At 36.5% G+C, this 27,897-nt stretch overlaps 1 protein-coding gene across 5 annotated transcripts in view; it reads right to left on the bottom strand.

Annotated features, from left to right (window-relative positions):
- LOC136027286 (transducin-like enhancer protein 4) overlaps window positions 1-27,897 on the bottom strand; it is a 128,501-nt gene that overhangs the window by 47,710 nt on the left and 52,894 nt on the right. For all 5 annotated transcript variants that reach the window (XM_065704379.1, XM_065704378.1, XM_065704381.1 and 2 more), the window contains 3 exons: window positions 20,360-20,385; window positions 16,854-16,943; window positions 692-745 (listed from right to left, as the gene is read on the bottom strand). In XM_065704379.1, the coding sequence (XP_065560451.1) occupies window positions 692-745; window positions 16,854-16,943; window positions 20,360-20,385 (170 nt within the window). The remainder of the gene's footprint in view (window positions 1-691; window positions 746-16,853; window positions 16,944-20,359; window positions 20,386-27,897) is intronic.

The following is a 27,897-nucleotide window of genomic DNA, read 5'->3' as shown; positions in this document are numbered from 1 at the left end:
CCCTTTTCATATACAAAGTAATTTCTGTTCGTTTTAAGTTTTAATGTCACTCCTTACTTTCAGTTGAAAAAACTTGTTTTTTTTATTTAATTTCCTACCGAGCCGAAACTAATATTGCCTGGTGTAAAGACCATGAAAACCGGTTATTGTCTCATGTCGGCGGTAAAGATCTTGAGTGTGGTGGCTAGAAGACAAAAGTGCCGTTTCATTTCTTTAGTTTTGCACAAGAAATTCCCCGACACATCAATGTAGAAATAAAAGGAAAACTTGATGAATTTAGTTTTGGGTACCCCACTTAAAAAAGGAAATGCCACTCAAATTTATTATTCATTTTATCATCTTATAAATACATCACTCATTCATGTTTGCAATTTCCATACACAAAGGGGGGGGGGGTATAAATTCCATAATCCCAGCAATTTTCACATTAACACTTAAGATTTCTGATAACTTGAAAGTCTGCAAAGTAATTAACCCACGGTCGGTACTCAAAATACTTTTGTTGACAACTAACTCACTTATTTCTAAGTAGGTAGACGACTAATACATTTCAGCATTCAATTTTGTCTAGTTTTTTTTTTCTATGATTTACACCTTACAGACCAAAATTTCTAACATAGTTAATACGATAACCAAGAACGATTGATAAGGAAAGGTCTCTCCTATTTTTCTAATGAACTAAATTACATACCTCTACTCCATCATCCACGACCAAATCTTGATCACTTCTTTCACTGTCACTCACCTAAAAAAAAAAAATTGAAACATTAGCACAATAAATCTTAATACGGTGTCCACGTTTTACCTTACAGATGGAAATGTCAGATTCTCATCCACAAGATCGGTCGCAGACTTGTTTGAACATATATGTTACATGTTTTTGTTTAGGCTACGTATTAAGATAACAGCAGTGATAGCCGACCACATAGTTGGTATCAAGTTCCATTGACAATCTATTTAGCACATTTACTTTTATTCCCTCCATAGCAATCTCCCATCTCTAAATATGTAACCAATCAAAAGCTAAATATAATTCTTTGTCAAATGCAAGGCAAACTTCTGAGTCCGATTGCAATCTATCATTTTGGAACCCTTGACAACCATTTTAATATTTCAAAATGAAAATGAACACATTCGCTTTCACTGTGTCAACAGACAGCATACAGGTGGTAATGAATAGACTAGCATAATCGGCTTCCGGTTTCTGGTTAACTTCCCCCCTACTTCGGTTTTAACCTCCCCTCAAAACTGCAATGCGTAAGATGACACCCAGACATCAGTTGCTCATCTGTTGGATGAGTCTCGTAGAAAGTAAATAATAGCCTCAACAAGCTCGGATTCGTTACATAGTTTAACATAATCCTATATCCTGAGCATAACCAGGACTGCCCAAGGATGATAACGTATGGAGAGGGGTTATTGGTAAATATAGGAACTAACTAAGAAGATCCAAAAACCATTATCTGCCAACTGAAAAAGAACTTCTCGATCACTTCGACGGATACGATACACTCCAAGAATCTGATTCATATTGAGTGCATTTTATATGGCTGCATAACTTTCGCATATAATTGTGGCCGATAGCAGCCCTTAAATAATGAATTTCGTCTGTACAAAACTTGGGATCCGCATCATCTTAAGCCACAGCAGAAAAGGTTACTATATCCAGAACACACTAAAGAAGCGAAGTTAGGTTAATCATAATGAAACATACTAAAATATGATGAAAATACAATAGAGAAGTTGAAACTTACACGAACAAAAATTATTGTTTGGCAGAACACGCAATAAACTGACCAGGCTATTTTCTGATATTTGTATAATTCTAAAAACTTGCGCTTTACTGAGAAAACGAAATCGACCCCAAAGAAACAGGATGGTTCATAGAATTAGAATACTCCACGAGTAATCTACAGAAAATGAATTACTAATTAATAAGTCTCAAAGTCTTTCAACAACCATGATATGAATTACTTTTAGTGCAGAATTACAATTTTCTAAAAAAACTCAATCAAGTTCAGTTTTCAGAAAACTACTAGTTTGAGAATTCTAGAGATATTGGGGGGGTTGGGTTACGTGGGAGGATCTTTCCTTGGTGGAATTCATGGGGGAAGATAATTTCTATGAAGGAGGCGGTGGAATCCCTGCATTACTTAAAAAGGTCAAAAATTAAATAAAAAAAACAAGGTTTTTCAACTGAAAGTAAGGACTAAAATTAAAACTTAAAACGAACAGAGATTATTACGTATATTAGGTGGTTCGTCCCCTCGTCAATAAAGGAACACAATTCGAACTTTAGCGCGAAGAGGAAGGTATTGACGAGGAGGTGAACCCCTCATATCACTTATATGAGGAATTTCACCCCCTCGTCAAAACCTCGTTCTTTACACTCAAGTTAGAATTTTGTAAAAATAATGGCCGATTTAAGCAATAATTTGTTTGTGTTATTTTCCGGCCAATCTTGGCATTTAATTTACTTTGAGCAGCTTCATAACTATGAATTTGTGCTAATAAACCAAATATATTGTATGTGTTCGGCTTGTGGTTGTTATTAAATAAATAAAAAAGAAACATGTTTTTCCAACTGAAAGTAAGCAATACAATTAAAACTTAAAGCGAATATAAATTTATTACGGATATCTTTTAAAGATCTTTTCTTTCATTCATTTAAATTATTTGAGAATTGCTCATTTTGTGACTCCCATTTTCATAAAAATAGTTTTGACCTCTTTGGCCGTTCTGTTACTACGCCTTACAAAACTGGCGTAAATTCTTAAAACAGCGTAAATATTTAAAAAACATCAGTAATTAAATAAAGCATAAGTCTTTTCAACTGAAAGTAAGATGCAACATTAAACTTAAAACAAACAGCAAATATTATGTCTATGAGATGGATTGCCTCTCCACAGTAGCTCGCTCTTACGCTAAAGTTTCTAACTTTTGAAAGAGGCTATTATTCTAATTAAATAGCCTTTGTGATTCAGGAGTCATTCTTAAACAACTGAAACAAAAATCAAACTTAGGTTATTATAAGGTTATTATTAGTATAGAAAAGGTAAAATTAATATACAAATTTCGCTTTAACTATTCATGTACGGTGAGCCAAATTCAAAACCTACAATAATTCAAAAACGTTCAGAAATTAAATAACAACTTTTTTTTTAATTGAAAGCAAGGAGCGACATTAAAACTTAAAACGAACAGAAATTATTTTGTATATGGAAGTGGCTGTCCCCTCCTCAACGCCCAGCTCTTTACGCTTAAGTTTGACTCTTTGTCACAATTCTACTTTTTAAAACACGAAAACTTAAAACGAACAGAAATTATTCTGTATATGAAAGGGGCTGTCCCCTCCGCAACGCCCAGCTCTTTACGCTGAAGTCTGACTCTTTGTCACAATTCTACTTAAAAAAAAATAGCGTAAAGAGCGGGGTGTTGAGGAGGGGATAGCCCCTTTCATATACAGAACAATTTCTGTTCATTTCAAGTTTTAATGTCGCTCCTTACTTTCAGTTAAAAAAAACTTGTTTTTTTTATTATTTAAGCTAGCTTTTGAAGGTTCATCTTGCATTATCCGTGGACCAGTAATTTCTTCTTCGTTTTAAGTTTAAAATTTGCTATTTACTTCCGTAAATAAAACTTAATTCAAATTAATTTTGATCGTTTAACAATATATAAATTAAACCATACAAAAAGATATTAATTTGAGCTATGAAACTAAAGAAGGCGATTTTTTTTTTTTTTTTTTTTGCTTAAATGCGACACTAAATTCATGTTTTACTTCCTATCCACCTTAAGCTTTCTTACAGGATGTTAAATATAAAAAAAACAAGTTTTTTTAACTGTAAGTAAGGAGTGACATTAAAACTTAAAACGAACAGAAATTACTTCGTATATGAAAGAGGCTGCTTCCTCATCAACGCCCACCTCTTTACGCTAAAGTTTGACTCTTTCTCTCAATTCTTCTTTTTAAAACAGTAAAAAACTTTAGCGTAAAGAGCAGGGCGTTGATGAGGAAACAGCCTCTTTCGTATACGAAGTAATTTCTGTTGATTTTAAGTTTTAATGTCACTCCTTACTTACAGTTAAAAAAACTTGTTTTTTTTTATTTAATTTCTGAACGTTTTTGAATCAATGCATGTTTTGATTTTGGCTCTCCGCAGAGGAATAATTAAAACGAAATTTGCATTTTTTTTTTTTTTTTTTTTGGCTAAATGGCTTTCTCATAATTTTGATCGAATGATTTTGAGAAAAAATGAACGGGGGAGGAAGCCTAGTTGCCCTCCGAGGCATTAAAAAGGCAACTAGAACTTAATTTTTACGAATCTTTTTATTAGTAAAAGATTTACGTAACTTATAAATTAGCTTACGTAAAGAACTTTTGTATTCTCATATTTTTATTACATATATGAGGGGGTTCGCCCCCTCGTCAGTACCTCGCTCTTTACACTAAAGCTTAAATTGTGTCCCAATTCATTAAGAATGACCCCTGAATCACAAAAGCCGTAGAATAAATAGTTGAAATTACTAAAAATACTTTAGCGTAAAGAGCGAGGTATTAGGAGGAGGTGAGCCCCTCATATGGGTAATAATTTCTGTTTGTTTTAAGTTTTAATGCTGTTCCTTACTTCCAGCTGTAAGAACTTTTTCATATTTATTTTTTCATTGTTTTTTTTTTTTAAATAATGCTAGTAAATCCTGCGCTCCCTTCATGGAGATTTTCTTTCCCCATGACAAATTATCGATGGAAAGTTCCCCCAGCATATCCCCCTCTTCTCAACCCCTCCCCCAACCAAAAAAATCTTCCTGAAAACGCCTGTACACTTCCCAATAACCATTACTATATGTAAGCACTGGTCAAAGTTTGTAACTTGTTGCCCCTCCCACGGGGACTGTGGGGGAGTAAGTCGTCCCCAAAGACATAGTTATAAGGTTTTTCGACTACACTGAATAAAATTGCTATCTCAGAATTTTGATCCGTTGACTTTAGTAAAATAATTAGCGTGGGAGGGGGCCTAGTTGCCCTCCAATTTTTTGGTCACTTAAAAAGGGCACTAGAACTTTTCGTTTCCGTTAGAATGAGCCCTCTTGCAACGTTCTAGGACAACTGGGTCGATACAATCACCCCTGGAAAAAAAAACAACAAATAAACACGCATCCGTGATCTGCCTTCTGGCCAAAAATACAAAATTCCACATTTTTGTAGATAGGAGCTTGAAACTTCTACAGTAGGGTTCTCTGATACGCTGAATCTGATGGTGTGATTTTCGTTAAGATTCTATGACTTTTAGGGTGTGTTTCTCCCTAATTTCTAAAATAACACAAATTTTCTCAGGCTCGTAACTTTTGATGGGTAAGACTAAACTTGATGAAGCTTATATATTTAAAATCAGCATTAAAATTCGATTCTTTTGATATAGGTATTGGTATCAAAATTCCATTTTTTAGAGTTTTGGTTACTTTTGAGCCGGGTCGCTCCTTACTACAGGTCGTTACCACGAACTGTTTGATGTGCAACATTGTCACATGACTAAAGACTCGAGGGGCACGGTGTCATCGGTATCTTCGAGTTTGCAGATGAAAATAAATTAAGTATTTTCATAAAAATAAAAATAAATGTAATTTTTTCATTAGGCAATTGTTTTCTTAAAAAAGAGTTTTTTAGAGTTCTCGCTTACTAAGGGGGCTAGGAGGGGGGTGATACAAGAGGCGGGATTGTAACAAGGCTGTATCCACGGAAATTAGGGGGCTTGAATCCCTCCATCCCCGAAATTTTTGTCTGACACGTAAAAACGTAAAAAAAACGAATATAGACAAGTTTTGATGCATTTTATAAAGCTTTTATTTCATGCCCCCCTCCCCCGAAAAAAATCCTGAATACGTTCTTGGATTGCAAGCCTGGTTAAGGGTTTTCGAACACAGAGATTATCATGGTAACCTTATTATATTTCCAAGCCTGTCAACTCTAGAAGATACCAGAATAGGCACTTTGAGATGCAGTTACTGAAACGAAATTAAAAGAGGCACATATAGAGAGACATTAGCTATTGAATAAGCCATTAAACATCTTTCTGTGATCTTAAGGTAACCTCTTAGCTCTGGTAGAAAAACAAATTATAAATAAATATTAAGATACATGCTAACCCTGCAAAAAACGCGATTCTCCTTGTTTTTCAAGTGGAGGGGCTAAAAAAAAACTCCAGCTGAAGGTTTTAGGAACATTTTCATATTGACAATCTTTCGGCAAAAATTGAAGTTTTGGGGCTAAAAATGGCAGAAAATACCCTTTGCTATGGCTTGATCTCTCTCTTCTTTTTTTTACATAAAAAAGGTCATAATCAACTGGTGACTGATCAACAACCTTGAGTCACTGCAACATCATGTCATTATGAGCCGACGATTTATGAATAAAGACGGGACCAACTACGGCAGTCATCTCATACTACAAAGCCTACAGTCCAGCCATTTTTCAAGATCGGAGGGGGAGGGGATGAAAACCTCTTGCCTGGGACTTTAGACCCTGGATAATGTATAGGATATCTTGGAATTTGAATTCCCTGGCATTTTGACCCTCTTGCGAAGTTCTGGGACTGATGTTTCGTGGCAAGAGTTACAGAGAACACCACTTTGCAGTGGCGCGATCTCTTTTGTCACTTAAAAAGGTCATCTGATAACAATTTGTTAATAACTTTGGTAATCACTGAAGCAATCATGCCATTATCAGCTGACGATTTATGAAGAAAATAAAGCATTCACGTCATGCTTTAGAGCCGTTTTCCATAATGAAAGGGTTGAGGGGGCTTTAAGCCTTCAGTTTATGGCTTAGATCATGACAAATCTGCTGGCTCTATTAGAATATACACAATTAGGCTATCCCGCATTTTGACCCCCTTTGACAAAAATTACTAATTATGACACAAAATGGTAGAATTTTTTTTTCTGAGGCATGATCTCTTTTTTCACTTAAAAAGGTTCACTTATATATGGCAATTATCTTTCAAATGAGCTCTACTCCAACATTCTACAACCATTCATTCGGTACGATCCCCACGGTGAAAAAAATAGGACACATCAGGAATTCCCATACGAAAAAAATAATTGTCCCTGTTTTCAAGGTGGGGACTGTAATTCTCCTGAACATGGTTACCGACCACAGTGATTACAGCGGTGCACTTTTCATTTCAACCTGACGCCAAGTTTGAGGTGTTTCAGCTCTTTTTCGAAATTTTAATGAACTTGCTTTCCACAATAAACTTTATTACTAAGCAAAATCGACATAACTGTTTCCATCTCTGAATCCGATTCAAATGGAATTTTTTCCTCATTGGACAGTTGTTTCTTCAAAAGGCTTTTTTTAGACTTTCGGTTACTAATGACCCTCCTTCACTCTGTACTACGTTCCAGCTATCGCTGCGACCATGATTAATGATCTCTCGAAAATACTTCAAAAGCTCATTGCTTAGTGATTTTGTTTGCAGATAACATCACATTTGATATTTGAACAAATAATAGTGTTTCTCTCTTTAATGATACAGTTTTTGTGGCTACTATTCCTGCTACATGGTTCAAGCATAATCAATTAGTGTTACTCTGAAGTAAGACGTGATGTATAATTTAAAAGATCCAAAAGGGCAAGTAGTCCCTTATCCCCACCAGTTTCAACGGAAGCATTCATCGTTTCAGCATTTACAAGTATGTGAGACCACAAATTATCTTAACTAAACGGAATTCTCAACTCGGGTATACTACATAATAACACTAGCTGTTACTTTCCTTTAGTAATATCAGTGGCGTCAATTCAAAAAAGTACACACAAAAGTTTTCTCGGTAGGGGAGAGGTGGGTACAGTGGCGCAGTCTGCTACAGTGGCGCACTTGATCCCACTGCCACCTGTAATTAGATTAAATTCTAAAAAAATACGCATTAGGAGGGCAGTCACATGGTCTATGATCGTCTGCCATTTTCAATTTTTTGGGGAGATTGCAGTTTTTGAGGTATGTGATTAAGTGCTTTGAAAAATAAAATCTTGGACAAATGGAAAATATTTTTTGACTTTGCTAAGGTTTGTAGGCTACAAATAGTGTCGAATTCTGGCGAATATTAGTTCATCTGGAAGCTCCAACATTTCTAAACATAGTGCAGCCATCTGTTTGTCTCTCGGTCATTATTTCAAATTTTGGTTCACAAAATGGATAAAAGAGGGCATTTTGGCTACAGTGGCGCATTTTGGTGGAGGGTATAGTGGCGCAACCCGAAATTTTTTTAATTCATAAACTTTACGCGGTAGGTAGCCTATATGATAGTTTTGACTTCTACTACTACTACTACAAACTCGTCGCAGCCTTAAGCCGCCTGAGACCGACACACTGGCGAACACTTCTCCATACCACCCTGTTTCAGGCTTCTGCCCCCAAAGATTTTGGGTAATTTCTTATGATCTCGTCCCAGTCTAACGTGGGACATCCTGTCCCCCCCCTTCAGACCACTAAGTAGAACTAATCTAGGAATTAGATCGCCCAGGTTAGGCTTGGGTTCTAGGTTAAGCTCGGTTCAGGTTAGGCTACAAGTTCTAGAAGTTCAGTAACAAAGGCTACATCCCCCAAACATTAAATATTGGTCTTTTGCAGAATGCCTAATGAAGAAGAGCGTATGAAGCTTGCCGTGCACGCGGTACTGGAATTGAAGCTTTCACAACGGGCTGCTGCCAAAAATACGAGATCCCAGAGACAACACTCCGTCGATATGTAAATAAGGTTCGCAACGCGTCGGACGATAAAAAGCTGACTTTAAAATTTGAGCCGAATTACCAAGTCCGTCAAGTGTTAACTGATGAACTTGAACAGCAACTTCACGATTATTTGATAAAGGCATGCAAAATGCACCATGGTTTGACACGGCTCAACGTCCGCCAATTCGCTTTCGAAATTGCAAAGATGAACCAATTGAAGGTGCCATCAACATGGCATGAGAAAAAGATGACGGGGTAAGACTGGTATTACAGTTACATGAAACGCTTCCCAGACCTGTCTATCCGCAAAGCGGAGGGAACAAGCTTGGCCAGAGCCACGGCATTCAACAGAACAACTGTAAACGAGTTCTATGACAACTTGGAGACTGTTATGAATAAGTTTAAGTTTCAGCCTAGTGATATTCATAACTTGGATGAGACGGGGGCAACAACAATGCAGAGACCACCAAATGTGATAGCACCTAAGGGGCACAAACAGGTGGGCCAAGTGACTTCTGCTGAGCGAGGCGAACTGACCACAGTCTGCTGCACCATCAATGCTCAAGGTAATTTCTTGCCACCTTACTTCGTCTTCCCAAGGAAAAGATTTGGCTCCCAGTTGATGAATGGTGCACCACCAGGCACTGGCGGTAGTGGTTCTGCCAAACGATGGATGGCATCTGACATCTTCCTGCTTGTCCTCGAACACGTTGTGAAACATGCCCGCTGTACAAAAGAGAGACCCATATTGCTGATAGAAGACAACCACTCTTCTCATGTGTCGATCCAGGCCATTCAGTACTGCAAAGATAACGGGATAGTGGTTCTGACTTTGCCACCCCACACCAGCAGAAAGCTACAGCCACTGGACAGAACAGTCTACAAATCATTCAAAAACTACTACAACATCGCCTGCAATGACTGGATGGTCAGCAACCCCGGACAGACGATTGGCATTTCTATCATCGCTCAACTTGTTGGAAAGGCCTTCCAACTCTCCTTCACACAGAAAAACATAGTCAGTGGCTTTGCTGCTACTGGGATTTTCCCCTTCAACCGCCTACTTTTCACAGACGACGATTTTCTCGCATCAGCAGTGACCGACAGACCAGACCCTAATCCCAGCGCAGCTCCAGAGGCCGAAGAAGTCGAGCAAGAATTGAATAGTCATAACGAAGCGGGTCCAAGCTCTGCCTCCCCTATCGCCGTTACACCCGAAGCTGTAAGGCCCTACCCAAGAGCGCCCCCCAGGAAGCTGCCAGAAGGAGCTCGGAAGAGGAAGAAAACCATCATTGCCACGGATGCCCAAGTGAAAGATGCTTTAGAGAAAGAATTCATGGAAAGGGAGGCAAAGAAAAAGGCCAAAACTTCTAAGATTAACCCCAAGACAAAGAAAGCCGTTGTCCAAAAGCCAGTGCCAAAAAAAAGGATGTCCAACCTAAGAAAAAGGGCAAGTGCTGTTGGATACTTTGCTAAAGTTGACCGCAATTTCAAGAGAAACAGTCATGTAAAGACCCTGTTTTCTGATTCTTCGTCTGATGATGACTTTGGTGACTCTGCCACAAAGGCAATAGTAGCTGTGATAGTGATGAAAGCCTCCACTGTGGCCTTGAAGACCAAAACGATTTTTTGTGTGACGATGAAGTCCGTGTTGGAGATTATGTTCTTGTTTGCGAGGGGGAGATCAAAAAGAACATAATTTACTCCGTGGGCGAAGTCCTCTCTGAGTTCAGCTTTGACATTGAGCTCATGTATATTAAGAGAATGGTTCCTTTCTACAAGTTCATCAGGACCAGTGACAATTACACTTTCAGCAAGTCGAGTGTCGAAATGAAGCTACCTGCTCCGAATATTTCTGGTGGCACAGAAAGACAGGCGGAGCAACTGGTCTTCCCCATTAACCTGACTGCTTACAATATTAACTAGTGTGCCTTCTTCTTTTATTTTCAGTTCATTGTTTTTTATTTCCTTACTCATTATACAAAGTATTCATCTTTTATGTATTTTCAGTTCATTATTTTGTACTTCCTTACTCATTAAACGAAGTATTCATCTTAGCAGTTTGATTGCACCACTGTTCCAGATGGGTGCGCCACTGTTCCAGATGGGGTGCGCCATAGTTCCCGCCTAGTCGGCAACAACGGCGCAAAAAGTGGCTGTCAGAAAACATGACTCCATCAAAAACTGGTTCAAAGAAGAAGTGTGAAATAAATCACCAGTGTAGAATAATAAACTGCCTGCACAACAGTTTAAAAATCGTCCAAAAATGTTAATATTTGCCAAAGTTACGATGCTTTGACCTGAAAGTGCGCCACTGTACCCACCTCTCCCCTACTTGTGTATTATTCAGAACACACTCAATAAGTGAAGCTAGGTTCTTTCGCGAAACAAACTACGATGCAGGTACATTTTATGAGAAAATCTGGTTTCTTAGCCACAAAGACAAAACTCAATTTAGTTTGTTACGCATAGTGATAGAAGATAGTGTCTGAACATGAATTATATCTTTCCAGGATAAGGGGTTGTTGCCCTAATAAAGTATTATATTTTCATCATATTTTGTTGTATTTCATTAGTTTTATCAAAAGTTTGGGCTATATATTTGCACATTGGGGGGGGGGGTGCATTATATCAAATGCTTAACTTAACCTAACCTAACCACCTCTATATACAAAATATTTAATTAAAATGTACCTGCATCGTAGTTTGTTTTACGAAAGAACATAACTTCACTTATTGAGTGTGTTCTGAATAACACACAAGTACCGTTTTTTCTTGTGTAAATCAAGGTATGAGGGGATTATATTGCCGCGCAGGGATTTTCAAGGGGGATACGCCGGACATCGTTTTATGTCTGTAAGTCCCTTCACCGAGCAAAACTCACAATTGGCCCATGAACGAATTAGTGAAAATTCGATTTTGCATTCAAGGCTTCGTCTAAGGCAAGTACACTATCAAATTTGTTTGTAGATTACTGTTGTATGCAGTATAATAAATAGCTTATCTACAATCTGAATGCAAATTTGATAAACCAATACAGGGTTTGGTAACGTAATAGTCCCACTGGTTATATTCAACGACAATTTATAGCCAATGCTCCTTGAAAGGCAGAAATGCGGGATTCTGTCATTTTTGGGGGGAGGGGCATTTTGAAAAAGGTAGACTGCATAGAAAACGCAGGGAAATCCTCGAGAGTCGGATAGGGAATAAGGGGCAAAAGGCCACCCCTCCCAAACTTTAGTGTTTGTTTTATGATACCACAGTTCATGGCAATCGCTACTTATCCCCAAAGGCACATTATAAGACTACGATCTTTAATGAAGTCTTGTATTTTTTACAAGTTGAAAACAATAAACAACATATGTTAATTGAATGGAGTCATCAGCCTCCACAAAGAATACACACGGATTGACACAAGCATTCACACATTAAAAAAAATATAAAAAAAAATTGTCAAACTACTGAGGGGGGGGGGCAAAGTTGGAGCCGATTCCCCCTAGCCAAGAAAAAATAACAGTGAAAAATGAGCCATATAGTACCATAAAGGCAAAGGTATAGTGAAGAAAACTGATCTGTTTCTGTGGATGCTTGAATTATGTAGGCCTATTTTAGTTTTGATAAAGTTTTTGGAGACGCTAAGTTTAGCAGCAGGGAAGAGAGTAGTTCCTCCTACCTACCCCATAGCAAATTACATCCCTAATTGAGAAGTCTCATTAAGTTGACCGAAGTCAAAAATGAATCCTAAGTCTTACCCAAGGTGGAGTGATTTCACGTTTTTCGAAAATCCATGAGCAATCATATTCTAACTTATTAAAAAAAAAAATTGGATCACTAAGACATTTTTCAATACAAAAAAAAAAAGCCGTCAAAAACAAAATCGTCAATCTTTTTGTCTTAGCCTGTTCCAACAGCGATCTCCATCCATCAACGAAGCACTGTTGAACGCCAATTTAACATAGAACATAAAACATGTATTTCTGTTTGGCTAATTACTCATTCAAGACAAGTAGCTAATCAACCTCTTTAATATACTCAATCAACGGGCTGGTCATCAGTTAATACATCCCTTCAAGCATTTAATTGTATTCGTCTTGGACCGTCTCCGCGTTTGTGTGAAGAGCCATTAACAATAGCTTTGAATGTAGGATAGATAGATATCCATGGATGGATATCATTTGACTTGGGATAAAAAGAAAGATTATGAAAATTAAAATAGAGAATTTTACGATATACAGATTTAGCATTCGGCTGCGGAAACACAAAATACGTCATTGGCATGTTTATGAATGAATGTTCTTTATTACCCATCTATAAACTAAAAAAAAAGAAGAAAATGATGGAGTACAATAAAAGAAAGGAAAACAAAACAATAATGTCATAAAGATATAAACAAATTACTAAAAATACCAAATCTAAAGTAGTACACCCTTCCATGGGTGAGAAGAGGACTGATTACTCAGTTTCTGAAACTGTTCATCCCCGGCCTGAACCGGTTTCACCACACCAAAACGGTTAATTGTGTACCTATTCTTGAACCACCGAGGGGCCTGAAGCAAAAACCTCACGTACTTAATATAGTACTTTCGTAACATTTGCCTATCAGATCCAGTAAAAAATGTCCCAAAATGGGGTCAAATATAGAATATGCAGGAGAACCACACTTATATATTCGAGAAAGGGCTTTCCGTTCGATATCCTATTTTTGATGGGTTTGAGTCACCACATATTTTTTCCCTGCTACACTTATGAATGAAAGAGCATATATCATTCTGAAATTCAGGTGGGATCTGCTTGATAATTCCAAGATATTGTTTAGACTTAATCTCACAGCTGCTTCTTGATCGGATGCCTTGAATGATCTTGCTATCTTTTCAGCTAAGGGCTTGTTGTTTCACGAGTACCTTAAAATCAGATCTATTTCGTCTGATGTCAATCGTATTCTTATCCTGAGTTGCACCATAGATACGGAGTCAATTATATATATTTTTGCTTCTGCCGTTGATAATGCCTTGGTCGATTTTTTTTACCACTACTGAGTGAAGAAGAGGAGACTTATGTGAACCCAAGATACGTATATCGTAACCAATACCGTAAAGACCACATCACTGTAGACATGGTTACCACCCTTAGTTATTTATCACTATTTCTAGTGATTTTTTATATTGCCTGAACAAAAATCACTAAATCAGCACGTAAATCACTAAATTATTAAAGAAAATCAGTAAACCAACCATAGAATCACTAAAATCTAGTGTTTTTTTTTTCACCGGGCGGCAACACTGACTGTAGATTGGCTTAAGGGCCAAATCAAGGTAAGTATGCAGAGTTCCTTCAAACTGTGTCCCCCAAGCCTTATGGGATCCATAAGGGATCCTCTTAAGGGATCCATATACCTTTAGATAATATCGAAGATATTAAATTTGTTTAACTTAGTAGACAGGCGATAAGAGACAGTGACTTGGGGAGAATAATAGGAAATGGTACCATAACACTTTGCTCTAGTTTTATTATAGTACATTTTGAATTACACATTTAAATTTAGATTTTAAAAAAAACTAAATTACCCTTTGGCGCTTAGGCTTTAATTCTAATTGCTTTTATGAATACTGAATAATCTATAAATTTTGATTTGATTTACAATTTTTGTATTACATATCCTCAAAGCGCAGTGTGTTACATACATGGGGGAAATTTTGTCCGACTCGTAAAATCACAATAAAACGCACAAAACCGAATTGTATGCGTTTTTTATACCCCCCCCCCCGCCCCAAATTTTAATTTTTATAGACCCCCTCCCTTTTCGAACAAAAATCCTGAATACGCCCTTATCATACAATGTAATGATACAGTAGAGAGCAAGATCAGCCGTTAATACTATTTTATTATTAAAGGAACATGATACCATGGATGTTTATATTATCTTAAATAAACTGCGATTATAAAAAAAAATCTTACATTTTTAATGTGGGTTTATATTTTATTAGCTTATAAATTCTGGCATAACTTTGACATTTTATAAACCAATTATAGGCTATATGAGGAGAGAACATGCCTTCAGTTCTCGATTTCGGATGATCAAGTTGTTAACACACTTTCGTAGCAGTCAAAATTGGCCAAATCTTCTTATTTTCGGCTAAGTATGTCCAGTGGCGTCAATTAAGGAATGAACAGAGGTTAGTGGTCCCTTAATTTTGCCCCCCCCCGTATTTTAAAACAATATCCCTTCTCTGTATTGTCATTGAAAAATGGCTTTTTTGTCCTTTCGTTGAAGAAATCTGAACGCAATCTCTCTAGTAATCTGTAAAAGCTTGTCTTTTTCAAAGGCAAAAAAAAAAAAAAAAAAAAAAAAAAAAAAAAAAAAAAAAAAAAAAAAAAAAAAAAAAAAAAAAAAAAACATGCTAATGAAGCAGAATCGAAAATGGCAATGTCGATGAGAATAATTCACTAACAGAGTTTTGTTGTACAGACTCAGCGGAGAGGAGACCTCCCGCCGACAAATTGTTTAAACAAGAGGCCATAAACATCATTTCACACTTCACATTTCATTATTAAATCAATAACCTACTTCGAATGGTATTGACACCAGAGGCAAATCCTGTTCATTCACAAAGACAAAGAACATATGGGATTACAAATAACTGACGTGATTTTCACAAACACTAGGGAGGATAGAGGGGTAAATCGAACAATGAAACATATCTCCCCTCATTCCCTTATACATACTTCTGTCTCTGGCCTCCAAATGGATAATGGTTTTAAGTTTTATGGTTGATGAATGGGAACCGATTACCTTTTTCATTATGATGAAGAGGGGAACATGTGCTCAGTATCGTCACAGCAGCAGAGGATAGGGGAAAATAATTGGAGGGAAAACTAACCAACAAAGCCACTGAGGCTGATTTAAGATCCAGGAGAAAATTATCAAGAGATTAGAAGTTAAAAGTACCAGCGAAGTATAAGAATACCGTCCCTTCTATTACAATACTGCTAAGTAATGGATGCTACACAAAACAGCAAAATATAGTTTCATTTTTTCCATGTTTTAAAAATCATCAATCAATAAATTATACCGCAATGACAAATGACTAATCGTTTGTCTTCACACAAAAGATTCTGATTAATCCTTCGATTCTGAAACTATAAACAAATGAAACTTAGAATATCATAAAAGGTAACCATAAACCTTCCTTGTTTTCTGGAAAGAATCAAGCAGCTTTGAACAATATCGTTTTAACAAAAACAGGACTACATCATGCTAAAAGTAAATCTTCACCCTGTTTTCAATTTTCTGTACAATGACTATACTGACAGGTGGGGACGTATGCAGAAGAGAGAAGGACAGAGCTGTTCAAAGGGGGCGGGCGCCGCGGTTGAGGAGTGGTTTCCCATTTTGATTATACTTTTCACTTTGATTCGTTTTTTTTTGCTTATATTTAAGACAGGACGGGAGCGATGTAATTAATTTTGTCCCGGGCACCACCAACCCTAGCAAAGGCTCTGGGCAAGGGGGTTCAGGGCTTGTCCCCCCAAAAATCTCATTTCTTTCGAATTTCTGGTCATTTTTTTATTCATTTCCAATTTATTTTTGATCGGTGCACCCCAAAAATCATGTGTACGCTGTCTCAGAGACAAAGCAAAAAAAAAAAAAAACTGAATTTGGGCTGACATGTTGTTAGAATTTGGTTAATATTTCTAAGGATAGGAAAATTTCAAGGAGGAGGACACGAAGAAAAGCGCATCTTTAAACCTAAAGTCCAGAAACAATTAGAACATATTAGCCAAAAAAATCGTCTTTTCGCCTTTTGTGTTTGAACCCCCCCCCCCCCCCTAAAAAAGATATACTGACACCATCTTTCCCCTAAAATGTCGGTTGTGTTCATCTATGACTATGTCCAATTAGTAAAGAACTTTGTTTTTAAACAAAGAGCACAAAAGCCGTGACTATTTTTCACATTATTCTCACAAATCCTATCAAATAATTATAAGAAATAATTGTCAGCTTTTCTTTCCCGGAACCATGATTTATTAAGAAACTAACACCATTTGTTCCTTTCACCTCGTCCATTTTTCATAACCACTTTCAGAAGAAGCTCTAGGGAGACACAAAAGATTTAAAGTAACTTACATGTCCATCTTTTTCCTCTTTCTTAGATTTCTTCGGCTCCGGTTCCGGGGATCTTCCACGAAATTTTTCATGCGGCGATATTGAACTTCTCTGGAAGAGGAAAAATGTTAAGTTTGAGGGGGAGGGGTCGGAGATTTTTGGGTTATCTCTATCCTTATAATATTCCAATAAAATGGTTTGACTTAATGTCCGTATTCGTATTATTGGAAAAAACTTGTATTTTCTCATTCCTTAATACTAATGGCTATCCCAGAAAATTCTTCTAATCAATACAGTTTTGGGCTTAAGTACTAAAATATGAGATTTTAATAAAACTTTCTACGCTGAATTCGCAAACACTATCAGCATTTCTCGGCCCGATAGTTTTTACTAAATAATTTTTTAAGTTCGCTTTATTTTTTTTTTGTCAAATTTCAGAGTTTCGAGCTGTACAAGAGATTCAATTGAATCATTAAAAATTTCCCCCAAAGAGTTTTCTTCTTTCAATTTCAAATTCAAGAACTCTGTCAAAAATTTTTAAGTGCACTAAGTTTTGGCTTTAAATCCTCACGGATTTTAATTGTCTAAACTTGTACACAAATACTTTAGAATTGCTAAATAATAACACGATTGTATTTAAAAATCTAGTTTTAAAGCTACATCAGCTTTTCATGGATTTTAGATTTGTTTCGAAATTAGCATAAAAGTTCTATTGGAATCGAAATTCGTGCTAATCAAAACCAAAAGGTATATCTTTTTCTTATAGATGAGTTAGAGGTTTATCTAGTGGCCCTTTATCCACTGTTCGCATTCACAGAAGCCTAGTCACTTCTTTGGAACTATTTTAGACCAGTCATGATTGGAACGAACAAAGCTAAAGTGCCTTCAGCCCAAAGACTGGGCGATATTTTCATGTTGACTGATACACTAAATTGAAGCCTTATTATTAATTAGTATTTGTATTTAGTCTTTCTTATTTGATCCTTAAACATGTACCCTTTGGTTTTAGGGGGGACGATATTTTAGTTATTGGGTCAAAGAACAGATTTACTTCGTTCCCGATCTTTATTCAAGGCTAAAAAGCGAAAACATCCCATTAGAAATGCCCCTCTTTAGATAGTGAAAGGAAATTCTATCATCAATCTCTTGCTGGTATCTCGTAAAAGGAAAAAAAGACCCAAGAATAGTGGAAGTTCGTTAAAAAATACGGAAACAAAACAAAACACTTAAGTTTATATAGGATCCAGCCGTACCGAAAAATTACGGATATAACATTTCGACCAGCAGAACAAGTTAGATCGCTATTATGATGAATTCATTAAAAAAATCTTTATAACTAGGAATATAAAGGGGGGGGGGCAAACATAAGAAAAGAGGGAAATCAATAAGTTCAATGCAACTGATTATAACATTAATAATTTTTTTGCATATTAGCATTTGAAACCCCATGAAATGTTGCCCCCATACCAATAAATTTCTACTTAAGTACCTACCAGGGAAGGAGGCATTGGAAAACATCAAAAACGTGCATAAATAAATAAATAAATAAATATACAAAAATAAGGGAGATAATGAAGAAAATCGTAGAAGTCTTTTTTGAGGGCCCAAATCCCCGTGTATACCTAAGCCAGTACCATAAACATAAGGAGAGGAAATTTTTGAGATAAAAGAAGGTCAAAAGCCACTCACTTACCATCACTACCAAGTAAGCAATCAATGGAGCCCTCAAGGGTGGTAGAATTTAGGGTATCTAATAAAAATAAATTTGGTCCACTCTTCAATTATTAAAATAATTTCAGACGTTATTACCAATTTCTATTTACGTTACGTATGGCTTTAATAATATTTTATTATTAAACGGACAGTTATACCATTAATGTTTATACTCTCTTAAATAAACTGCGATTATTTTTATTAGCTTATAAATTCTGGCACTATTTTGGCATATTTATAAGCCAATTATGGGCTATATGAGGAGAGGACGTGTTTTCAGTTCTCGGAACCTTGATTTATATTGGGCCAGCCTTAAGTCATTTAAGAGATTAAACACAAACACGAAATCCATATCTTTAACCTGCAAGTCTTGATGCCGTCTGGGTCGGTTTCACTCCGAATATGAGATATTGATACTTGCCCTTATAGTCATGTACGTAAGTATATCCGGGATACTGTCACGATATCCCACTGCTACTACAATTTTACCGTCAGCTAAATTGTGGTATGGCTAAAAAGCAAGAAGACGTAGTAATTGTGTAACATAATACTTTACATTGTATTTCATTTCAATTTGTGTTAATTCGCATCGAAAAATCCAATTAGTTCGATATCCAAGGTCATTCAATTTCCAGGGTCATACACTTTCCAAGGTCATACACCGTAGGGCAGCAAAGCATCAAGACGGTGACACAATTTTTCAAATTGTCACCGTCAACGGTGACGGTGACGGTTCAAATTGTCAATTCACAATTTGAATTGACACAATTATTTTTAGATCGTGGTTTCAACATTTTCACATGAGGGAGAGGAAAGGTTATTAATGAATACTACTCCGTGGGGATTGAGCCTTCCCACTCCCCTACAGAAATCCAGTCGAAACCATTACCCCTCGTAAAAAAAGAATAGAATCAAATGCACATCCACGACAAGCTTTCATGGAAAAAATGTCTCAAACATGATATTGTGTAATTTCGGTCAATATAGCCATCTCGTTTGTTAGTTGTTTTTTTTTTTTTTTTTTTGGGGGGGGGGACCTTTTTCTAAAATGAAATAAATCGTATCATAGTTATAACTTTCTTGGGTATCACTTAATCTGATGAATTTTATATACTCGGAGTCAACAGGGAAAGCAAACTTGATTTCTATCTCGCTATCAAAAGTTTTTTTTTTTTTTTTTAGTAGCATTTTGCTTGTATTTTAAACCTAAAAACGGATCTTCGTTAAAGTAGTTTTATATTTACAATCACGTTAGTGACGGATTTATGAATTTAGACCTGTTGACAAAACGAAAAAAAAACATATCAACTGACAATATGTTGTCAATTATGGCCCGTCAGACAAGAAAAATTAAAGGCTATTTGACGAGTAAATCGTTCAATTGTAAGTTCAATCTCGGTAGCATTTATTTAAGCTTATTTTCCAGAGGGAGGGTCAATATCAAGTCAATAGCCAGGCAAGTTCTCGGGGGGAGGAGGGGAGTCAGGGTATATCCCTAGCAATTTCGTTGTCTTTGCTATTTTGGCCACATTTTCATTTCCATGCGTTTTTGTGCATCAAGCCTTATTTTGTTGATCTGAGAAAGTTTATCACTTCCAAAAATTAATTCCTACTTATGGCTCTACCCCTTCAATCTTTACTCGCAAAGAATATAGCTTGGCAAATGTCAAATACATACGACAAATTTGTCATAATACAGGCCATATTGAAAATGCCCAGTCTAGGTTTTTTTTTTTAATTGGGGGACAGGACATGTTAAACACAGAACCCGCCTTAAGCTACACTCTTGCAAGAAAATATGAAATAAAACTTACATGTCTTTCATCCATTGGCAGGACAGCTGGAAGAAAAAAAGAAGGAAAATATCAGAACATAGTCTAAATAACTTCGTGAAGTTAAAAAAGATGAGAAAAAAACAACATTGCTCGAACTAGTAATCTCGAAGCTATTAAGGATGAGGGTGGGGCAGAGGGTCTAGAAAATCTCAACCTTATCAAATCACACAATGTTTTGATAAGTATAAGGCAAAACGACAATCTAATTAACTTTTTGCACGAATTAATTCGATACATTGCCTGCTTTTCGACACCGACAAGAACGTTTATTCACTTTGCTTTAAATTATGAACTTATTTCGCAAAAGTCACAAATAAAAGTGTCAGTGTTATTTTCTATCACCGGACAAGGGTCATTCTTCTTTTTTTCTGATATTGCAGAAGTGTCGTCTTTTTTTCTTTTCTTTTTGTCACCGCAAAAAGAGTCACTGTTATCTTCTGTCATGGAGAAAATGTTAGACCACTGAAAGTAAGTTTCGAGCCTTTTTCTATCATCGGAGTTTCATGGTTTTTATGTATCGGTAAGAAGTATCATCGTTTTTATATGTAACCGCTTTATCTATTTGTCATTTTCCACGGATATGATCTTCATTTATATGTTTTTCTTGGGGGGGGGGGTCAACATTCCATGAATGTAAATTTACCGGGAAATATGTCGTCAATAGGTAGAGTAATAAACTACCGCTAATTAGCGATAAAATGAAACTGTCCTTGGAGGTAGAAGAGTCCAGGGAGGGATATTACCTCAACAGACAAGACAATTACGTAGAGATGATGAGGCTTTTTGAAATAGCACATACACAATGACACTGTATTTGGTGGCAAGAAATGGAAGGTCTTCAGCACAATGACAGACAAAAATGATTTTTAAGCACAAAGATAAATCGTAAGTACCATCACTAAAGATAGGCACGAAAACAGGGGGACAGGGTCTAGTGACCTCCCCTAGCTCTGAAACACTAGATTTTTCCAAGTTTCTGGGTATTTCTGATTCAAAATACAAAAAGACCTTATTGTACCCCCCCCCCTCCAAAAAAAATTAATTGTAAAAATGTACAGGGACACAAAGCTAATCTTTTGCGACTAAACTATCATATCTTCAGGAAGTAGCTAAGTATTTTAAATTTATGTATTTTAAGTCTTCTGGGGGAGAGCTGCTCCCTTTATCTTCTCCTGTTACCACCAACGAATCTACGTAACATATAATAAACCTGCATCCCTTTCTCGGCATTCCGACAATTACTCGCACACAAACTGACAGTTTCTGAGGAACATTACAATATACACAGATAAATATTTAGGTGTAAAATTCTTTTCGAACATCAGGCCTCCTCCCTCGTTGAAAACAACTGATCACAAAGTTACTGGTCAAAGACTAGAATATTAGCTAAAACTGCTTCATATTTTTTTTTATCTCAAAACAGTACGATTCTCTCTTAAGATCCGTGCGTCTTTTTTATTTGCTTAGTATAGCCCGGAATAAAATATTTAAAGGAAAAATGGCTGATTTCATGCTAAACGCCTAATAAAAGATTCCATGGAACATAAACAGCTCACGCGAATTGGAAAAATACTGGAAGCATCCATTTCGTGACCGGAACGAACATTTTTTGCGTGACGCAAAACCATTAGACAAAGCGGGTCTCTCCTCAACATAAAATTAAAGGAATTATTTCCCTACATGGAAGAATGAGGAATGAAGAATTTCTTAATTGAAGTGAACTAATAATTTTTATACGGCTGAAAAGTGTTTATATCAAGCAATTGCAATTAGATGTCGCATTGATTAATTAAAATAAGATTCACACACCCGCCCTATTTCTTGATGAAATTTTCGTGAAAATAAATAAAGTTTATGGACTGGATTCAAACACAATGTTGCAATCACCCTAAGTTTAGATTTTAGACTTTACCAGACCTCAATTATTTTGACTTCTACAAAATTGAATACCATAAAAAACAGTCATTCTTTATTACAATCCATGCCTTTTTTCTTATAAAGGAATTAAAACATTTGTCGGTGAGGTAACGTTTTTTTGCCATATTAGAATAGAAAGTGTTATCAGTAGTTCTGTAGTGTGCCTAACAGGCTTCAAATTGTATTTTATCTACAGTAGAAATCAGGGATGTACACAAGGAGGGGGCTTGGGGCCTATCCCTCAGAAATCCTAAATTATCCCCGAACTTCTGAATTCTTCTTTCAAAATTATGAAATAATATTATTATCCTTCGGAAAAAAACCCTGTGCGTGTGCCTGATAAGAGTGGGTTCCAACTTTATCCCTCATTGAGCTCCTTTTTGAAATACAGAACGAATAGTGTCATTGTAAGTATGAAAGTTGAAATAGTTTTAAAGTACATAAAAAAACACCTTTTTAAGTCTTGCATTTCTACTTAATTTCTTTGTTTAATGAGCGATGATGGGCCCTGGAGCCACGCAGATGTGTTTTCGTGTATAAACAAGTTTTTTTTTATTATAGAAGTTTCCCTAACAAATACTAGATTTTTGTAATTTTTTCGCGTACGATTTGTTAGTTGGAGTGAAATAATACCGGCTTTTTATGCACCCAAGAAGTGCGATTTAATTGGGATGAAATAATCATACGCTTTTCATTCATCGGAGATGCATCACCGACGCTAGCAGCAAACTATTGAGACTGCTGGACATCCCATTGATAAGATACAAAACAGGTGACGACAACAATGAGCGTTTCTTTGTCCTATTTTTTTATCTACGATACTGAATATATGCCTGTTTATAATCGACTTATTCTTCCACTCTTACAACTTTGTAGAACCTTAAGAAAAAGAGCAACAATAAATGGATGTCCTATCGGAAAACAAAGGACAATAACAGGACTTATATCCAATCTTCCCTTATTTTACAAGTTGCACACTGTAATCAGTAGATAAAAGAACTAGAGGGAAAAAAAGTCCCCAAGAATTCTCCTGAAAGAGGGAAATGAGAAATAGACAGCAGATTTCCTTTTGGAACCTCTAATCAATTTTGAATCCCCTCGACGCGACGTCCGTAGATCCTTATTTTGTTTTCGCGTTTCAACAATAGAAGGGAACATGAGCATATAAAGGACTTGGGTTCTAGGTGACATTTATGCCGATGGAACAGTTGATAAGGGGCGTGTGTTAAAGACAAGCATTATTAGCAGGGAAAGGAAAGGATCCGAAGGGGAAAAGCTAAGGATTTAACTAGGAAAGAATTTTCCCCTTTCGTTTGAGGTTGATAATGGGTAATGGGAATGCGGTGCTAGGTCCTTTATTGTGATTAGTTTAATACGGCTCTCAAAGAAGGAGGGACGGATATTAGAGACAGATGTTATAACTATTTTTGGTCTCAATCACTTTGGATGCAAGCAATTTGAAAAGATAATATGACGTTTACATCCTTGCTGCTCCACTAGAAACAGACTCGACTAGTGCCTGACACGCCTGCTAGAGCTGTGATCCCACGTATTGGGCTTTTGAAAGAGTACAGTAGAAGGCTTGTTTCATTCCGCATATGGGTATAGGAAACTTAATTAGTAGATACTAAATTTTCCCTGATTCAAAGGGGCTAAAAAAGAGCAAATGATTAAGTAGATGCAGTGTTATATCTTAATTTGAATTGTTTGCCCCAGAACACGACTGGACTGTCAACAGCCGTCCGGGGAAAGAAATATATTACTAAATAAACGAGCTATTTTTAAAGATCTTGCTTTAATACTTTTATGCCGTAAATTTTCAGCTCTGGATCATATTCCCTAAAGCAAATTAGATATTTGTCGATAATTTTTGTATCCTTGTCATTACAATTAGTGTGACAGAGCAATATTCTGCATTAAATAGCTTTTGCCATTGGCTGGCAGCCATAGGTGTTTATTAAGGCAGGCAAGGAAGAGATCCCCAAACATGGATGATACAAACGCTACATAACAACTTTCAATCTGTTCTTTCCAACGGTACTTCATCTATCTATCTATATATATAAAAATAAGTTGTCTGTCTGTGTGTCTGTCTGTCTGTCAGGTGACGTCATGTTTCTGTGTCGACTGACGTCATGAAGTTAGTTGTCGTCGTTTTTGTTATGACAGTGACGTCATTAATGGTATTTAAGACATGCGTTCACGGAAAAATGTTTAATTGTAAAATGACTGAAGAACCTACAATGGCAACAGCCGAGGAAGCTGCTCAAAGAGTCTATGCCAAAAAACTTGCTGCTGATAGAGAAAGTAAGAAAAGAAAGCGTGCCGAGGAATCACAAGAACAGCAAGAAAACAGGCTTGCAGCTGATAGAGAAAGTAAGAAAAGAAAGCGTGCCGCCGAATCACAAGAACAGCAAGAAAACAGGCTTGCGGCTAAAGAACGAAAAACCGCGCAGTTAGATGAAAATCCACCTGGAAAGCGAGAGTCAAAACATATTAAAACTGAAAATGATAGCGATGATGATTGGGTTTGGGATTTTGACTTGGATAAGGTCATCAATGCCTACCAGATTTAAGTTAAAAAACAAAGGTTCGGCGATGTGTACTTCATAGTGACGCTGAAAAATAAAGAAGAAAAAAAACTGAAAAAATGTAAAAAACTAAAAAAAAAAACTAAAAAGAAAAAACACTCAAAGATAAATTACAGACCGGGACACAGATGACGACCGACACAGAGGGAATATAAATGACAACCGGGAACCTCAAAGAAAAATTACAGACTGGGACACCCGGACACAAATCACGACCGGGACACAGGGACACAACTACAACGGGGACGCCGGGGGCACAGGCGGGATATATAATTGACGACTGAGACACAGGGATTGTTTGAATAGAAATTACAGACCGGGACACCGGGACACAAATGACGACCGGGACACTGGGACACAGGGAATATAAATGACGACCGGGACACTCAAAGAGAAATTACAAACTGGGACACCAGGACACAAATGACGACCGGGACACAGGGAATATAAATGCTATTTATATGCACAGACAATGGGACAGCGAAGAATGTTGTATATTCGCATGTTTTACATAGTTAAAAATATACATTTATATCTATCTCTATTCACAGGTGGGACACAGGGACACAGCTACAATGGCTACAATGACACAGCTACTTTTGAGTCGGCACTGTTACAGAAAAGGATTACAAAGTTCTGGCTTTTGCTTGGATCTTTATTCAAAAGGTTTCAATGAAATCCTATTGAAGTTGTTAATCAGAAGCGTGCAAAATATAAAAAATACAGCCACCGGATCGTATCTTGGCTCCATGACTTAGTTTGGCAGAAACCATCTAGTGTCCGTTGGGAATCACACTTACTCGTCTGCTTCTGTCGGAAGTGGCATTCCTCAGGGAAGTTACTTGGGCCCTGTTTTGTTTTACATATTTATAAACGATTTAGCGGATGTCATTAAGCACCCTAATACCGAGACATTCGGGGATGATGCGAAGTTACATTAAAAATTGAAACTTTCACTGACAATGAACTAATACAGCTCGATGTTGACGCTTTGTGTGAATGTAATCGTCAAAATCCAATGCGTCTTAGCATCAAGAAGACTTGTTTCGTAAATTGCGTGCAGATAGTCTTCACCTGAATTCCTATATCGCAACGACTCCCAGGTTATTAGCGCTTTGGAAGTAGTTAAGGATCAAAGAGTTTATTGCAGTAATAAGTTTTGATAAATGGGCTTCAATTGTTACAAAAACGCAAATTTACTGAATCGCTGTGTAAAATGAGCATTCCGAAGGTTTCGTCCGAACATTTTTAGAATACTTCATAGGTCACCCGTAAGGCCTTTTGTGGAATTATCGCTCGTCATGCTAGTATTCACAGAAAGGTTCTGACATGTTGTTAATTGAAAAAATGATAAGAAGTACAACAAAAATCGTACCATACCGAAAATACTGCTATTAATCCAAGGGAAGCAACGTCTACAGCAACATAGCGCTTAGCTTCGAATTCAAAGGGATAGAGCAGACTTAATAAATCCCTTCCGAATAGTTCAACAGACAGATAATTTCGACCCAAGTAAACTTTACGAATCTTCAAGCTACACGATGACCAGGCAGCATCCACTTAAAATTTACCCACTGGAATTTCGAAAGAAAATGGGCTAGTACCGATTGGGTACTTGCCGATTGAGTTGTAACCATTAATACTTTTGAAAGCTTTAAAACGAATCTAACAACTGGTACTTTTTATAATGGTGTTCCTCGGTATCCGCGATTTTCAACTGATGTTTGAACTTAATTTGAAGGTATTTTTGTTTAATACATTCGTTCAATGTGCTGTGCCTTTCCAAGCGCAAGCTTGCGAATTTTGGGCTTAAATAAAATAAATAAATAAAAACTATGAAGTAGAAGAAAAACATCTAGACTTCCTTAAATAAATAAAAAAATACTAGCCTTTAATTTTCATTAAAAGAGAGTCAGTCAGGGCAAATGACACATGGGAATAGACACTCCATTGAAACCAGTATGATAATTGCTAATCAATGAATGAAAAAAAAAAAAAAACACCAACAGTCCCAAGTGCTTCTAGAAAATTTTATATTCGATTCAAAAATTATAAAGACATCACTAAGGATACACAGTAAATAGGAAATACAACCTAAGGAAAAAACTACTTTTGGATCCCTCCAAGATTAAAACACAAGCACATCGATAAGAAAGAACAAACTATTTTAGCAGATATTTTTTCCCAACAAAAGTTTCCCAAAATTCTTCAAAATGCATGACTTGAATAAGCATCAGAGCTATTCGGGAAAGTTTATCATACTAACTTTGTAATCTCCGAATGGCTTACAGAGAACTGGGGAAATTGCACTTCTCTGAAGCACTCAAACTTTCCCTGCATTTGTTCTTATCGTCTCCTTTGTAATTGCCCTTATTTACAGATGAGAGGTAACAGGATTCTGAAGAATTAAGACGAGTGATAATATGATACCCGAGTTCAAATAAGGGAAGTGATACAGAATTGGTGTTACTGTTATAATTTAATTAGAAGTTTCAAAATACTTCATCAATGCAGTAAATATGATAAGAACATTCGTAAACACTGAGAAAGACTGACAATGTCGATGCAAAAGAGACATAAACTTCAGGTTTTGATTATTTAAGAGGGTTAATCGATAAATATAGAACAAATATCTACAATATTTAATTTCTCAAAATGTGTTCAAGGAGTGAGGAGTTAATAGGAGATTTAAAAAAATTACTTATAGCAGCCAATTAAATGGATAATTGTGATGCTTCACAATTATTAGTTCTCATTATAGGTTTGTTGTAATCATTCCCAACAAAGTCGTATTAGGGGGAGGGGGATTTTAACCCCTCCCCCACCCCTCCAAATTTTTGCACGACTCGTAAAAACATAATAAAAATGAATATAAATGAATCTTCCGTGCGTTTTTTAAAGTTTTAAAAAAACATTTTGATTAAAGACGAATTAAAAATGTATTTACATGCATTTTTGCTACGTTTTTACGACTCAGACAAAATTGGGGAGAGGGGGCCCCCCCCCCTT

Source organism: Artemia franciscana, chromosome 5 (assembly GCF_032884065.1).
Source record: "Artemia franciscana chromosome 5, ASM3288406v1, whole genome shotgun sequence".
NCBI lineage: Eukaryota > Metazoa > Arthropoda > Branchiopoda > Anostraca > Artemiidae > Artemia > Artemia franciscana.
This window is presented reverse-complemented; position numbering and strand designations above follow the sequence as displayed.